Raw genomic sequence first — 15,789 nt, 5'->3', positions numbered from 1 at the left:
ATACCATACTAGGTCTGTCTTCCAAAGAAATTAAAAAAAAAAAAAAGACCTGTATGGACAAAAATATTTACTGCAGCCCCCTTTTTTTTTGTAGTGGCAAAGAATTGGAATTTGAGGGCATGACTATTATCTGGGAACGTCTGAACAAATGGTATAGGATTATGATGGAATACTATTCTGCTCTAAGAAATGAGAAGGGGATGCTTTCAGAAAAACCTGGAAAACCTTTCTTGAATAGATGAAAAGTGAAATAAGCAGAACTAGAACATTGTGCACAGAAACAGCAACAATTTGGTACAATGATCTAACTGTGAATGGTGTAGCTTTTCTTAGCAATACAATGATCCTAGACAATTCTGAAGGACTTTTGAAAAATGCTATTCACCTCCAATCTGAATGCAGATCTAAGCATGCTTTTGAAAAATTTTGTGTTTTCGGTCTGTGTTTTCTTTTGCAACATGGCTAATATGTGTTTTGCATGCCTGAACATATATAATCTATATTTGCTTGATGACTCAGGGAGGGGGAAAGAAGAGGGAAGGAGAGAATTTGAAAATTCTAAAATTTTTTGAACCACCAAACTATGTACCTTAAGTTTTTGTTGATATTTTTCTATCTCATGTAAGAAAATAGTATCCATCACAGTATCCCAGGGATCCTTTCTTTTTTCACTTCTAGAAAACCGTCCCAAATGACAAATGTTTAAAAAAAAATTCCTACCGTCTGTCTTATAATCGATAGTATCGGTATTCAAGGCAGAAGAGTGGTAATGGTTAGGAAACTGAGGTTAAGTGACTTGTCCACGTTCACACAGCTAAAAATTGTCTAAGGCCACTTTAGAACTCGTACATAGTGATCTAGAGACCAAAGTAACCCAGGGAAGAGAGGAAAGGCGTGGTCTAAGCGTGCACCGCCGCGAGGCGGGCGGGACACCGAGATCATGCCCCTCCCACTTAATGACGTCACAGAAAACCCCGGCCGGAGCAGGCGCTGCCGAATCTCATTAGTTCTCGGGTTTGCCCCGGAAACAGTACATCCCTGGGTGTCGCCATGGGCAGCAAGATGGCCGCCGCCACCCGGGTCGTGCAGGTAAAAACAGTCGGGGTTGCTCTTCCTGACCTTCTCGCGGGGCTAATAGGCTCGATCAAAGGCAGTCGCCTCTGGGGAGGGAAAGGGACTTGTGGCGGCGCTGGGACTGTCCCCCCAAGGGGATGAGGGAGCGCTGCTGTTGGCTGTATGGAAGTGGACGTTGGACCCAGTGCCCGGCTGTCCTTGCAGTGGGACGCGGTATGTGCAGGTGTACGGCCCCCCTGCGGTTGTGACGAGGGATGAGGAGGGCTTATTGGTTTTAGGCTGATGGCCCGTCCTCACCTAGATCAAAACTGGGGTCCTCTCGGTTGCAGGGTCCCCTTTTAGTGGCTCAGAGCTCTACCCCAGGGAATTGACTGGGAGAGGAGGGGCTTCGCTGTCTTAGTACTTGCCTAGCCAATCACAGTGCAGATTATGCCCTGGCACAGCCAATAGGAAAGAAGGAGGGGCGGGGAGGAAACGAGGGGCGGAGTCCGAGAGGACACTGACTGCGTGCGCTCAAGGACTCCTGGAGTGCCCCTGGTGAGCGCCCCATAGGCATCCCTGCCATCATTCTGGGCCTAGGACTGAATATTACCCAGAAAACATTAAGCACTTACCACGTACCGGGCACTTGCTAAGCCCTGAAGAATACAAAAAAAGGTTAAAGATTATTAGTCCCTGTTCTCACGGAGCTGACAGTTTGACTATGGAAACAATATGCAAATAATTAAATGTAATCCCAGACATAGAGCTAGATTTGTACCTAGGGTGAAAATACGAACGAAAGATTGATGACTTAAACTTTGTTTGCTGTGCTAGACACAGCCAAGTGGCACGGTAGGGCTAGTGCTGCACCTGGATTTAGAAAGACCCAAGTTCGCATTCCTAGGCTTCAATATGTAATAGCCATGTGACTACTGGGCAAGTCATTTAACCTCCCTGAGACTCAGTTTCCTCATCTGTAAAATAGAGAGTCTACCTCATAACGGTTAGTGTGAGAATCAAATGAGATTATATTTAAATGCTAAATAATCTTATTACTGTGTATAAGACACTGGGTTCCTCAAAATTTTCAGTTTAATGTAGTCTGCATGTTAGGAGTTGTGTGATGAAGAGGATCCAATGGTGAAGTATTCAGTTCCTGAACTCCACGGAGTAACCAAGGAGATAAAAGGCTCTATATTTTAGGAGAATTGGCTAGAATCCTTTTAAAAAGCTACTTTATTAAGGTATTAACTATGCATTTTGCCCCTCAACCTCATTTTCTTCTTTAGTAAAATGAAAATAATTCTTGCTTTACACTCTCATAGTGGTATTTTCAGTCCTATTGAACTCTTCATGACTTCATTTAGGGATTTCTTAGTAAAGATGCTGGAGTAGTTTACCACTTCTTTTCTCCAGCTCATTTTACAGATGAGAAAACTGAAGCAAACAATGGTTAAGTGACTTTCCCCAGTCAAACAGAAGTCAGGAAGACAAATCTTACTGATTTCAAACCCAGTGTTCTATCTCCTGTGCCATCTAGCTGCCCCCTAGTCCCATAACGGTTAGGAGGATTTTGTTTTGTAAACCTTAAGATAGGGTGACACTGTTCTCTCCCTTAGTTTCTCTTCCAGCCTGACTCTTATCTTCCAGCCTTCTCTGTCCCCTTGCTGATCATCACCACTTTCTTCCCAAATGAGTGTCCAAAAACTTTCCTTGTGTCCCTTCTTTTCCTTTTTTTACACTTTCTTCATAGATGATCTAATTTTCTTTGAGTTCAGTTATTATCCACTATATCACTCAGCTGGACCATTTATTATTAGAGATAATAATTTATTATATGTTATATAATTTATTGTTAAAGATAACTAGGATAGCTAGGTGGTACAGTGGGTAGAATACTGGTCTTTGAATTAGGAAGACCCGAGTTCTAATCTTGCCTCAGATATTTATTAACTTTGTGAACCCAGGCAAGACTGAATTTCTTGATCTCTAAAATAGGGATGCTAATAGTATCTACCACACAAAATCAAAGGAGATGACACACATGATGAACTTTCTAGACCTTAAAGTTATTAGTAAAGTCAATTCTATAGATGATTTTCAATCTATATACAGACCCAATTTTTTGAAGTATCAGATCACCAACTTTCATTTGGACATTGTCTTTTGGATTTCCCATAGGCATTTCAGACTTGACATATCTAAAACAAAACTTATTTCTCCCCAAAATTTACCCCTTTTCTGAACTTTTCCTATTTCTGCATTGATACCAATATCCTTTCAGTCAGTCATTCAAGTTACCAGTCTTAGAATCTTCCTCAACTCTTATACTTCTTTGTGGAGTGTTATCAATTGACCACTACAACAGCTTAAAAAAATCTTAACTTCCATCTTAGGCTTAATACTGAATATTGCTTCTGAGGCAGAAGTGTGATAAGGACTTGGCTATGGGGGTTAAGTGAATTGCCTAGGGTCATACAGCCAGGAAGTTTGTGAGGCTAGATTTGAACCCAGGACCTTCTATCTCTGGACCTGGTTCTCAATCCACCTAACCACCTAGCAGCCCCTTACAATAGACTTTGAATCTTTCCTCTCACACAGTCACCACTATAGTTCACTTATCTCTGCCTTCTCACTCAGATTATTAGCAACCAATTCCTAATTGATCTTCCTGCTTCTCTTCTTCCTTCTCTAATTCAGCCTCTTCACAGTTATCAAAGTTATTCCTTCAACACAAGTCTGACTGCAATACACTCTGCTCAGAAAACTCCACTCGCTCCTTACATTATTGCCTCATTTGAAATACAAACTCTTATTTGGCATGTAATGCCCTTCCCAATCTGGCTCCAATCTACCTTTCTAGACTTATACATGATTGTTCTTCATACATCTGTATTTTTGCCAAAAAATATGGGCTGATTAGCTGTTACTGTATACACAGGCTGTCCTTCAAGATTAGAATATACTCCCTCCTCAATTTTGCCTTTTAGAATCTCTAGCTATCTTTGAAGCAGGGCTCAAGAGCCACCTCCTTTAGTACACCTTTCCTAATTCCTTGCCTTCCCTTTGAAATTACCTTGTATTAAATTTGTATATATTTTATATTTACATATATTTGTGTTTTCTTCCCACAACAGAATGGAAGCTTCTTCATGGAAAGGATTCTGTTATTGTCTTTGTATTCCTAGCCCTTAGTACAGGTTTTATATCACTTGTAAAGGAGAACATGCATTCAGATATAATGTAGCATAGACTATGATAGTGCATTGAGACAAAAAGTACTAGGAACATTTGGAGGATGAGGTAGCATCTATGAAAAAAAGGTAAGTAGTATTTGAGCTGAGCCTTAAAGAATGCTTAGAATGATCTTGGGTAAGTCCCTTAACTCCCAGTTGTCTAGTCTACCATTCTTCTGCCTTAGAATTGACACTTAGTATCAATTCTAAAAAGGTAAGAATTTAAAAAAGAAAAAGATGCTTAGAAATTCAAATGGCTAAATTGTATATAGAAGGAAAGACACTTTGGAAGAAGGAATAGTGTGCTTCTCTATGTTTTCTGGGTTTCATTCAGTAACTTGCATTTTCTTTTACATTATCAGTTGCTAAATTTGGCAGCCGCATTTCAGCATTCTTCATTCATCCGTCCTTGTGCTCTTTGGCTTTTGGTTTTGCTATCAAATGCATTCTGCCTATAACAGATATCTCTTAGAATAACTTCTGTGACATTTTTCTTGGACTTAAACTTTAATCTTAAGGCTGATTCTTGGTTCCTTCTCTAATAATGATGATAATTGACATTTATAGAAGAGCTTTAAGTTACTGCCTCTAAAGGAGGTAGTAAAGGCATTAAAAAAATTTTTTTTTAAAGTAATGAAACTAAGGCTTAATGAAACTTCTATCTTTGAAGATTCAAAAATAATTACTTTATGACTACTTTGTACAAGAAATTCTACTAGGCATTGTCTATGTATGAGATCTGTTTTCTTGCTTACAGTTTGGTAGGCAAAATATGACATATGCAAATAGCCACAGTATAAGATATCTTATAGGAGAGATCAAAGGCAAATTTTATGGAGAGGGTGGCATTTGAATTGTAACTTAAAGAATTTTACCATAAGAGAATGGAGAAAGGACATTATAGTTAGTGAAAATTGCATATGCAAAGGTATGGAAACATTTAAGGACTTAGGAGTTAGCCAGTTTGGATGGTTATGGGTGTATGTTGGGAAGTGATGGGATTAGCCTCAAAGGAGAAGATGGGCATAGTTGATGAAGGGCAATTATACTGAGTTTTGGATTTTTGTAATTTTTTTGTTTTTGGTTTTTGAATAGTGATCGACATGATGTGAGGGGTACTTTAGAAAAAAAGACCTGGTGATAGTAGGTAAGAATGTGGTATAAAAGTGGAAAAGAGCACTGGATTTAATCTCTAAAGACTGGTATTCAAATGATGATTCTTTAGTTAATATCTAGGGTTACTTAAGCACTATATGCCCCAGTTTTCTCATCCACAAAATTAAGGGGTCCTATGATTCTTTTTTTTAGCCCTTAACTTCCATCTTAGAATCAGTACTATGTATTGGTTCCAAGGCAGAAGAATAGTAAGGGCTAGGCAATGGGGTTTAAGTGACTTGCCCAGGGTTACACAGCTGGGAAGTGTCTGAGGCCAGATTTATACCCAGGACCTCTCATCTCTATGCCTGGCTCTCAATCCACTGAGTCACCTAACTGCTCCCCCCAAACTCCCCAAGGATCCTATGATTCTTATATGAAGTAATAAGCAGAAATGAAGAAACCAATTAGGAAGCTATTATTGCATTAGGCAAAATATGTTTATGTATAACTAAATTTTGGGTAACAGCAGTAGGATTGGAAGGAAAGATATAAGAAATTTCTGAAAAAGGAATTAATAGAATTTGGTGCTTTATTTAGATGTTAATAATGAATAAAAGGGAAGAATTCAGTCAATGATGATTTGGATAGTTTGAGTCTGGGTGAATCAGAATTGTGATATCTTTAATAGAAATAGGGAAGTTAGAAGAAATTGGATGGCATGGTGGTAATGTGGGACTGAATCGGTTTAGGAGAAAAACAGACTAAAATATACATTCTAAAGTAGTGAGTTAGTGAAGAAATGCATGGGAAAAACATATATTACATGTTGTTTATTCACGTCTGGCTCAATGTGACCCCATTTGAAGTTTTCTTGGCAAAGATATTGGAGTGATTTGCCATTTCCTTTACCAGCTGATTTTACAGATGAGGAAACTGAGACAAACAAGATTTGGTGACTTGCCCAGGGTCACACAGTAAATGTCTGAGGTTAGTTTCGAATTCTAGGCCCAGCACTCTGCTTTGTCACCTAACTGCCCATGCATGTTTGCCACATGTGAGGTAGGCACTATTCTGGGTGCTAGCAGTACAAATGCAAGAATGAGGCAGTCTCTTGCCTTGAAGGACTTTACAGTCTAATAGAGAAAGACAATACATATAGATAGGGGAATGGGGATTAGGGAAGGTACTTTTGAGTTTCACAGAGATGTTGAATTGATTCATTGATCAACTAATTGATATACCCTTTCCAGAGGAAATGATTATATTGGTTTGATGTTCTTGCAGAGAACAAGTGAAAGCTAGGGTGGTGGGGCAGATGGAGATTGGATGGGTAGAAGGAGTAGATCCATTCGTTTACAGATGTTTGGGGAAATGAAGTATTGTCTGTTCTGGAGCCAGCAAGGTAAAATGGGCCAAATAAATTTATATTCATTCACCAATCAAGAAGAGAATGGACATTACAAAACTAAATGGACATTACAAAACTAACTGCTCTAGGGATTGAGGCATGATTTCTCTGGGTCCTGTCCAGAGGGTATATATCTTTATACCTGTTCCAGGTGTAAAGAAACAGGAGAGCAATGGGGTCATGATGACAAGATGGCCCAGGAGAACTACTGAGGCCCATGTGGTATGATTACCCTCCTGGGATGTGTTGTAGCTTGTCACTGCCCTTCCAAAAATGTGCTCAGAACTGAATAGAATATTCCAACTGTTGGAGCTCACCTGGGGAGAGTGGGACAGGACTATCATCTCCTTCACTATGGAAACTATCTACTTTAATATCTATTGTGTAAAACAGGGATTAGATTTGCTATACTAACTTAGTTAAGAGAAGTGGGATCAATAAATTAAAGTTTCATAGGAGTAGGTTTCAGCTTGATGTTAAAAAAAAAGCATCCTAATAATTACAGAATCTCAGATCATAGATTTAGAGCTAGAAGAAACCACTAACGCTATCTAATTCAACTTCCTCATCTTGCAGATGAGAAAGGTGAAATCCAAAGAGATTAAATGATTTGTCCAAAGTCAGGTAGGTAGGTAGGTAGGTAAGTAGGTAGGTAGTAAAATAGTGAAGCCCATATTTACTCAGATCATCTGACTCCAAATCTAGTGCTCTTTCTACTGTACATGATGCCTCAGAAATGATCCAAACATGGAATGGGAGTGAGTGAAGGCTTGATGACCCCTTGTCAGCAATGTCATCTAAAGTCCTAGGGTTTTCTGGGATTAGTTACTAACAATGAGAGCAGCTGACATTTAATGTTTTAAGATTTGCAAAAAGCTTTTCATGAAGGCAGAAGCAGAGCAGCTTTGGAAGTTCCATGCCACATACATCAAGATAAAGTCAAAATGGATACTTTTTTATCTAGAATAAGTGGGGATACCATGAACAAATTAGGGGAACATGGAAGAATTTACCTGACAGGTTTATGGATAAAGGATGAATTTATGACCAAACAAGACAGAGCATAATGAAAAATGGATCATTTTGATTACATTAAATTAAAATTTTTCTGTACCAAAAACCCCAATGCAACCAAGATTAGAAGGGAAAAAAAGAAATTGTGGGAAAATTTTATAGCAAGTATTTCTGACAAAAACCTCATTTCTCAACTATATAGAGAACTGAACCAAATTTATGAGAATACAAAGCATTCCCCAATTGATAAATGGTCAAAGGATATGAATAGGCATTTCTTAAATGAAGACCATTAAAACGATAATCATATGAGGAAATGCTCCAAATCACTATTGAGTAAAGAAATGCAAATTGAAACAATTCTTGAAATACCATCTCACACTTAACAGATTGGCTAACATGACCAAAAAGGAAAATGATGAGTGTTAGAAGGGATACATGAAAATTGGAACACTAAAGCACTGTTGGCAGAACTGTGAATTGATTCAACCATTCTTCAAAGCTCTACCTAACAGTTTTCTTTTCATGCTCTGAATTATCTTGAGTTTTACAAAAAATATGTAAAATAATCTAGATATTATTGAGCCCATTTTATAACTAAAGAATGGGTTTAGAATAGTTACATGAGGCAGCTGGGTGGCTCAGTGGATTGAGAGTCAGGCCCAGAGATGGGAGGTTCTGGGTTCAAATGTGACCTCAGACACTTCCTAGCTGTGTGACCCTGGGCAAGTCACTTAACCCCCATTGCCTAGCCCTTACCACTCTTCTGCCTTAGAACCAATACACAGAATTGATTCCTAGACGGAAGGTAAGGGTTTAAAAAAAATAGTTATATGATTTTGCTTATGTTCTCACAGCTAGTACAATGTGGGAAGAAGAATTCAATTTCAAATCTTCCTGAGCTCAAGTCCAACATTTTTTCACTATATTGCTACTCTGAGGACTTTTCAACTCTGAAATTCTATTATTCTGTGAAGTCTCCCAACATTTCCTCTTCAATTCTACTCAACAGTTGAATTTTACTCTGATTTTTAGGAAAGCCGTACAGTGTAAGTTTCCTTAACTTTCTTCCTTTCCACCTCAAAATTCCTCTATATCATTGCTCATCCAGTCCTCAGTCATGCTTATCTTTGAGGATGTACTTATTCCTCCTTTTTTCTAAGATTATCTCTTCCTTTTATCTGCTTCATAGGTGTTCTTGACCCTACACTTTGTTCAAACAATTTCCTTCTCAGTTGCGTTAAAACAAACAGATTTCTTACACTGTGGCTGTGAATGAGCTAGTCACACTGGTAAACTGATGGAAATTATGGAAGAAAAAGCCATTACACTGTTCATACTGTTTGAGCCCTACAGGCTGAGCATATACCTCAAGGATTACAGTAAAAGACAGAAGAATGTTTATAAACACATGTTTAGTTGTTTCAGTAGTGTCTAACACTTTGTGATCCTATTGGAGTTTTCTTGGCAGAGATACTGAAATGGTTTGCCATTTTCATCTCCAGCTTATTTTACAGAGGAGGAAACTGAGGCAAACAGGGTTCAGTGACTTGCTCAGGGTCACACAACTAGCAAGTATCTGAAGCCACATTTGAACTCAGGTCTTCCTGACTCCAGACCTGGCACTCCATCCATTGTATCACTTAGGGGCTCAATTGATATGCTACTTTGGTTTTAAAAAATAGAGCTTCTTGTATTAAATTGAATAGAGCTTGAAAAGGGAATCATTGTTCATGGTAGGACTGTGCCAATATAATATGATACTTTTTATAATATACTTTGCAGACTTAGTGGAATAATAATTAATCATATTACCAAAATAATAGATTTATTTTGAGGAATAAAATGTCAAGAAATTAAAGGAAAATGAGAAAAACTAGTTCTATTCTTTCTCATATTTTTTTTTCCTTTAGGTAGTCAAACCACATATTCCACTAATAAGGTTCCCTGACAGAAAAGACAACCCCAAACTGAGTGGTAAGTACCTTCTTCCCTTAAATATACACTCATTCACTCATCACTTTTAAACAGTACCTTGAAGGGTATTATTGGAATAGAGTGAATTCAGTTCAGCATATATTTATTAGTCTAGGAAATCTAGAACCAATTTTTCTATTACATACCTTCTAATTTTTAATTATTGTGTTAAAACCAACCCTTTATTAAATGTGGAAATAGCTGGGAGGTAACAAGACAACAATGATGATAGAGTAGTAGATTTTTTTTTCTTTTCAGTGATAATGAGTTTATATTCCAGAAATCAGGGTCAGGGTGGGGGCCAAGGGAGAAGGAACTTAGAATATAATTTTCTTCTAGGTAAACTGTTTTTCTTTTCTCATGAAATTCAGTGCTTCTTGCCTATTTTCCCCCTTCCTCTTCTCTCCTGTTTTCTTTTCCTATTGTACCTTTCAATGGGGAAAATTACAGATCCTTCACTGTACTTTCCATAACTTTACCTTACCAATGGATATAGGGCATGATGGCCTCCCTCATGCTTTTCTCTTGACCTTTGGGCTATGGAAACTACCTTGGCAATAACTGTCACTGAGAGAAGGCCCTAGAGCCATGTTGGTGAAGGTGTTGTAGGTGTGTCCTGGTATGCCTGGGGAGCTGCTTTGTTCCCCCTCTCCACCTTACCTAAGGACATTTCTCACATGCTCCTGCCCCTCTGCCCAGCTACCCAGTGTGAGCACTTCTTCCACTCTCTGGGTAATGTGGGTAGGGGAGTGAGGCTCACAGGTGGCTGTGCATTTTGGACACCTGATCTCTAAAAGGTTTGCCAGCACTGCCCTAGAGGTTTCTCTGTCCCACTTCACCTTTTGTCTTCCTCTTGCTTTCTTCACTATCTCCTTTATTTCCAGTTAGACAGGCTTGATACCTTAATTCAAGTACTATTCCATCATATTTGCTAAGGGTATTTGATAAATAATGGTTATTTGTTACTAATGACGTATAACAAATTATGCACAAGAGTTGATTTCTAATATCAGTGTATTTTCTTGCAAATAATTTTATAAGAAAGTTATTAAGGTAACTTAACTATGATGACAAAGAATATTTGATTTCTTGAGCTGAGAGACCTCCTATCTAAACCTTGTAGTCAATAAATCTAAGGGAGTTCCTTGCCTGAGACAACAGAGATTTAAGTGGCTTTCCAAGGGTTACAGTAGCTGGTAAGCATTATTTAAGAATATCTTATGCCTACTCTGTGCCTAGGCATCAATGATACAAAAACAAAATAGAAATGAAACAATTCCAGGTCTCAAGTATCTTCTGTCCTATTCAGGGAAACATTGGCACATATAAATACAAAATGCAAAATACAAATCAAATACAAGGTAACTTTATATACAAAATAGAGCAGGTTAGCAAATGTGGCTGGAACCTAGTGTGTAAAGAATAAGTAATGCATGGTAAGCCTGGGAAGGTTGACTCGTTCCAGAATGAGAAGGGCTTTAAGTGTCAAATAGAAGACTTTGTACAGGTGAGAGACTTTAAAACCATTTGGGCATGGGTCTGACATGTTCAGAAATGTTCTCTAGGAATATCACTTGGCAGCTACATAGAGGATGAATCAAATAGAGGAAAGGCTTGAGGCAGCAAGACCAATTGGGAAGTTTTTACAATAGTCCAGTCTGTCAAAAAGCATTTATGAAGCACCTCTTATGTGCCTTGTACTTTGCTAAGTGCTGAGGGTTCAATGAAAGACAAAAAGACAGTATAAGAGGGGCAGCTAGGTGGCTCAGAGGCTAGAGTACCAGGCCTGGAGATTGGAAGTCCTGGGATCAAATCTGGCTGCAGATGCTTCCTAGCTGTGTGATCATAGGGCAAGTCACTTAACTCTGTTCGCCTAGATCTTGTCTTTCTGTCTTAGAATTATTACTGTTTTGTTTTTTTTTTTGTCTTTAACAGCAGTGTAAAAGGTAAGGAGAGACTGAATTAGGGTAGTAGCCATATGAGTGGGAAGATACAGGGACATATTTGTGAGGTATAGATGGAGTCATGACAAGATTTGCATATGAGGGAGGTGAAAAATTGAGAATCATCATGAGGTTAGGGATCTAAATGACTAGAACAATGGTGTTGCCATTACAAGGGAAATTAGGAACGTGCATTTAGAAGAAAATATATTGAGTTGTTTTGAACATAATAAATTTCAAATATATCAGATATCTAATGGGAAGTGCCTAATAGGAAGCTGATGATCTATGGTGCTGGATGTAATAATAATAATAATAATAATAATAGTTAACATTTATGTGAAGCTTACTATGTTCCAGGAATTGTGCTAAGTTTGTTACATTGTATTACAATTATTAACTCATTTGGTCCTTACAACAACCTTGGAAGGTAAGTACTATTATTGTCCCCATTTTACAGATTAGGAAACTGAGGCAACAAGATTATGTGACTTGTCCAGGGTCATATAGCTAGTGTCTGAGATGATTTAAACTCATGTCTTCTTGACTCCAGGACCAGTCCTCTAAGATTTGGGAGCTCTCTACATGAAAATCATTACTGATCCCATGAGAAGAGTCTAGGTCACTTAAAGAGATGAGGGTCCAGGACAGAGCCATGAGGTACACCCACAATTTGGGAGCAGAGCACAAGAATGATTCAGTGAATGAGACTGAGAAGAAGCTGTTATATTAAAAGAAGGAAAACCAAGAGGACAGTGTCATGAAAATCTAAGGAAGAGAAAATTTTCCATGGAAGATAGTTAGCTGTGTCCAGTGCTGCACAGAGGTCACAAAGGATGAGATCAACTTTTTGTGTGTAATTTGTTACTACATAAAAGTGACAAACCTGCATTGCTTATCAAATATCCTTTTTAAATATAGTAAAATATCGCTTGAATGAAGGTATTAAGTGCATCTGACAAATTAAAGGTGACAGTGAAGCAAGCAAGAGGAAGAGAAAAGGTTCTTTTCTGAGCAATTTAGTGTTTGAAGCATGATTTGAATTGAGGTCTTTCCCTAATTTTACATCCAACATCCTAGTTGCTCTATCATGCTGCCTTAGCTAATAAAATAAATATTACCAAATTTAGTTTATTTTAAAAACAAACAAAAATGGTGAATTAACCCTACCTAATTATTGGGGAGAACTTAATGTGTAATTATTGTACAACAAAACAACGAAAGAAAGCTCCACAGAAAGTCCTTCAGCCTTCCCACTTCCTATTTTATTCCCCCCTTCACTAATGATTCTAAATGATAAGAACCTAGAAAAACCAGAAAAGGTGACAGTACTGAAAACTTAGTGTTGCCCAGCAGTCATTGAGGCGTTGGCTAGCACTGAAAAAGTGAAGAGAGATTCTGCAAAACACTGGGAGGAGGATGGGAATGTACTGTATGGGAGGCAAGACAGCCACCCATACCCCAGGTTGGAAGTGGGGGGCACACAGCATGGCAAGAATAGTTTATTAAATTTTCCCAAAACCTGTTATATGTTATTTCTGTACAACATTTGTACCTATAAGTGCATTGTAGCTGCAAAAATAGATTCGTTTGTATAGTACAGTATTATAAAGTTCCTAGATAATTTCTCTGATTTTTAAATTCTTAATTTCAGTACCAGAATCTTTTAAGTCATCAGTGCTTCCATCTCACTCTTCTGCAATGTCACAGCATTCTGTGGGTGGTAAATCACCAGGTTTGCCAATGAATCGTGGTCCACCAGACACTGCTGATATAGTAAAAACATTACCTCAGAAATACAGGAGGAAACACTTGTCTCCAGAAGAGATTGAATTTATTCAGGTATGTTGTTTCCTTTTGTTAATCTCAGAAAAATGTGGTTGTATCTTTTGAAACATTATGTAATCTTTTTTTTTTTTTCTTGCAGCGTGGAGGTCCAGAGTAATCACTGACAAGCTTATTATTTATGATTGTCAGACTTAGAGTGGTTGTCTTCACAATAAAGGCCTTCAAAAATGACAAATGTTAAATTGTATATGAAGCCAATAATATAAGATTCTGTATAAAATGAAGGGTAGAAAATTTAGATAGACATTTATATCTTCCAATTTGTTTCTAAGTCAGCTTGTCTATAAGCTAACCTGAGGGTTTGAGTTGCTATTTCATAAAGTATAGGAACTTTTTGTAATTTAGTTAGCTGGTTTACTTTTGATTTTTAGTTATCTCTAATATTTATCTGTTAAAAGCTCGGGTTTTAATTTCTAGTAACATCAGATTTCTCATAATTTTCCATTGTTTTTATTTCTCTTTAGTAATGGAAAGTACTGGACAGGTAGATTTGTTGTTTTAGGAGATACCAAAGCTTTTGGAATTGTGTAAGAATCAGTGTTATCCAATTCAGAAGGATAAAATTCAGACAGAACAGATCACTATGTTGCTGAGAGTGGGACAATAACTCGAAAAATGTATTTTATTACAGTTATCAACTTTTGTGAAGAGAAATTTCTCAGAAACCATGAGATGGAAAACAATAAAAAATGGAAGTAGAGGGATGTTTTTTAAAAGGTATTCTATGTATGTCTTAAGAGAAGAAAACATTCTTGCCCTTTGAGTTTGTTAAGTTTTGATCATGTACTATCTTGTGAGCACAAATCAAATTAAATATTTATTTTCCCACTTGTCCCTGTCACATATTGGTTAGTGTCTTAAAGCATTGACATAAATTTTTCTACTGTAGCAAAGTTTCATAATTGGCGATAACACAGATTTTTTTCCCACTGAAGTCAAATCTTGATAAATATCTCACTGTTGGAGATGTAGGCCCATAAAACTAAGTAAATTCCAGTCTAATATTACAACTTTAGGAAATCAAAATGGTAAAACTATTTTGTATTAGTAAAGATTTTGAATTATTGGTTTCTATGTAATTTATGAGTAGTAAGTAGGGTTATATTAAGGTTGAGTAATTTTGCATTTACCAGTATTTCTGGACAGCTAGGTGGCACAGTGAATGAATGCCAGGCCTGAAGTCAGGAAGACTCATCTTCAAAACAAAGCTTAGATACTTATTAGCTATGTAACCCTGGGCAAGTCACTTACCCTAGTTTACCTCCATTCCTCTTCTGTAAAATGAGCTAGTATTTTTACCAAGAAAACCCTGAATGAGGGTCACAAAGATTTGGTCATGCCTGAAAAGGACCGAACAACAATTTGGGAATTTCTCAATACTGTATGTCACTATAGGAAACTGACTTTGAGGACAGGTTTCCTCCACTTGTTGAGCATCTATTTTAATGGAAAATTTATGGTCCAGGAAATAGCAAAAAGGGTAAAGAATTACCTCTCTATTACTGTTCTGTAATGGATTGGGTTGGGATAAAGCTGTGGATCTGCAATAGAAACCGTATAGACATGGCACAACTTAAAAGTCAGACCCTTAACTACAGATTGCTGCCCTGTGATAATTTTGCAAAACAACAAAAACTTGATCTTTTTAGAAAATTTGGATGTTCAAAGAATGAAGTTGTGAAAAACAAACAATTATTGTAGGGGCAGGCTCTGAGGCGGGCTTGTTTGCCTGTATGTTAAGTGAAATTCAGTCATTCACTGCCTGAAATTGTGGTTAACATACCTCCTCTTTTCAAAATATGTGTCTGAGGTCTGAGTCATTAACATAACATGAATCAGCCAGAATGCTTGCTTTCTCTAATGCTTATCACTAATAACCTGAATGAGTGTTTTGAAAAATGGTAGATAATTTAGACCCTTAAGTTCTTTGGGGATGAGGCAGGCTTGGGTGCTTACTTCAGTGAAGGCCTTAGAGTAACAATGTAAGAGTAGTGAGTACCTGGGGAAGAGGGGTACAAAAACTCAGAAACAAAGATCCCACTTTAAGCTTTGTCTATTTAGAAATTTTTCCTAGTGGGATGAAACTCCTTTCTGCTTTACATTGCTCTCGTGATCTTTAAAAAAGCCCGTTACTCCTGTGAAGCAATCAAGCCAACCTTCAGAGTACCTAGCATTCAAGGAAGTCACAGCCTTTCTGCATGTCCCTATC

General features: G+C 37.7%; 1 protein-coding gene across 2 annotated transcripts; it reads left to right on the top strand.

Moving 5' to 3' along the window:
* The first annotated feature begins 1,016 nt into the window (after positions 1-1,016).
* Positions 1,017-14,408, top strand: MRPS36 (mitochondrial ribosomal protein S36). Of its 2 annotated transcripts, none has more exons than XM_044657711.1 (4): positions 1,017-1,089; positions 9,726-9,789; positions 13,387-13,574; positions 13,660-14,408. In XM_044657711.1, the coding sequence occupies exons 1-4, from the start codon at positions 1,051-1,053 to the stop codon at positions 13,675-13,677; spliced, it is 309 nt and encodes a 102-aa protein (XP_044513646.1). In that variant the 5' UTR covers positions 1,017-1,050; the 3' UTR covers positions 13,678-14,408. The 2 variants fall into 2 exon arrangements, with proteins under 2 accessions (XP_044513646.1, XP_044513645.1); XM_044657710.1 differs by lacking the exon at positions 1,017-1,089 and adding an exon at positions 1,146-1,287.
* Positions 14,409-15,789: the final 1,381 nt, after the last annotated feature.

Source organism: Gracilinanus agilis, chromosome 1 (assembly GCF_016433145.1).
Source record: "Gracilinanus agilis isolate LMUSP501 chromosome 1, AgileGrace, whole genome shotgun sequence".
NCBI lineage: Eukaryota > Metazoa > Chordata > Mammalia > Didelphimorphia > Didelphidae > Gracilinanus > Gracilinanus agilis.
The sequence above is the reverse complement of the archived record's forward strand: the minus strand, read 5'-3'. Positions and strand labels throughout refer to the sequence as shown.

Excerpts from the sequence above, each read along its gene's own strand:
- MRPS36 (XM_044657710.1), top strand. The coding sequence starts at position 1,237 with ATGGAAGTGGACGTTGGACCCAGTGCCCGGCTGTCCTTGCAGTGGGAC. Across the intron at positions 1,288-9,725 it reads TGTCCTTGCAGTGGGACGCG|GTAGTCAAACCACATATTCC; the intron begins GTATGTGCAGGT and ends TTTTTCCTTTAG. Across the intron at positions 9,790-13,386 it reads AGACAACCCCAAACTGAGTG|TACCAGAATCTTTTAAGTCA; the intron begins GTAAGTACCTTC and ends TCTTAATTTCAG.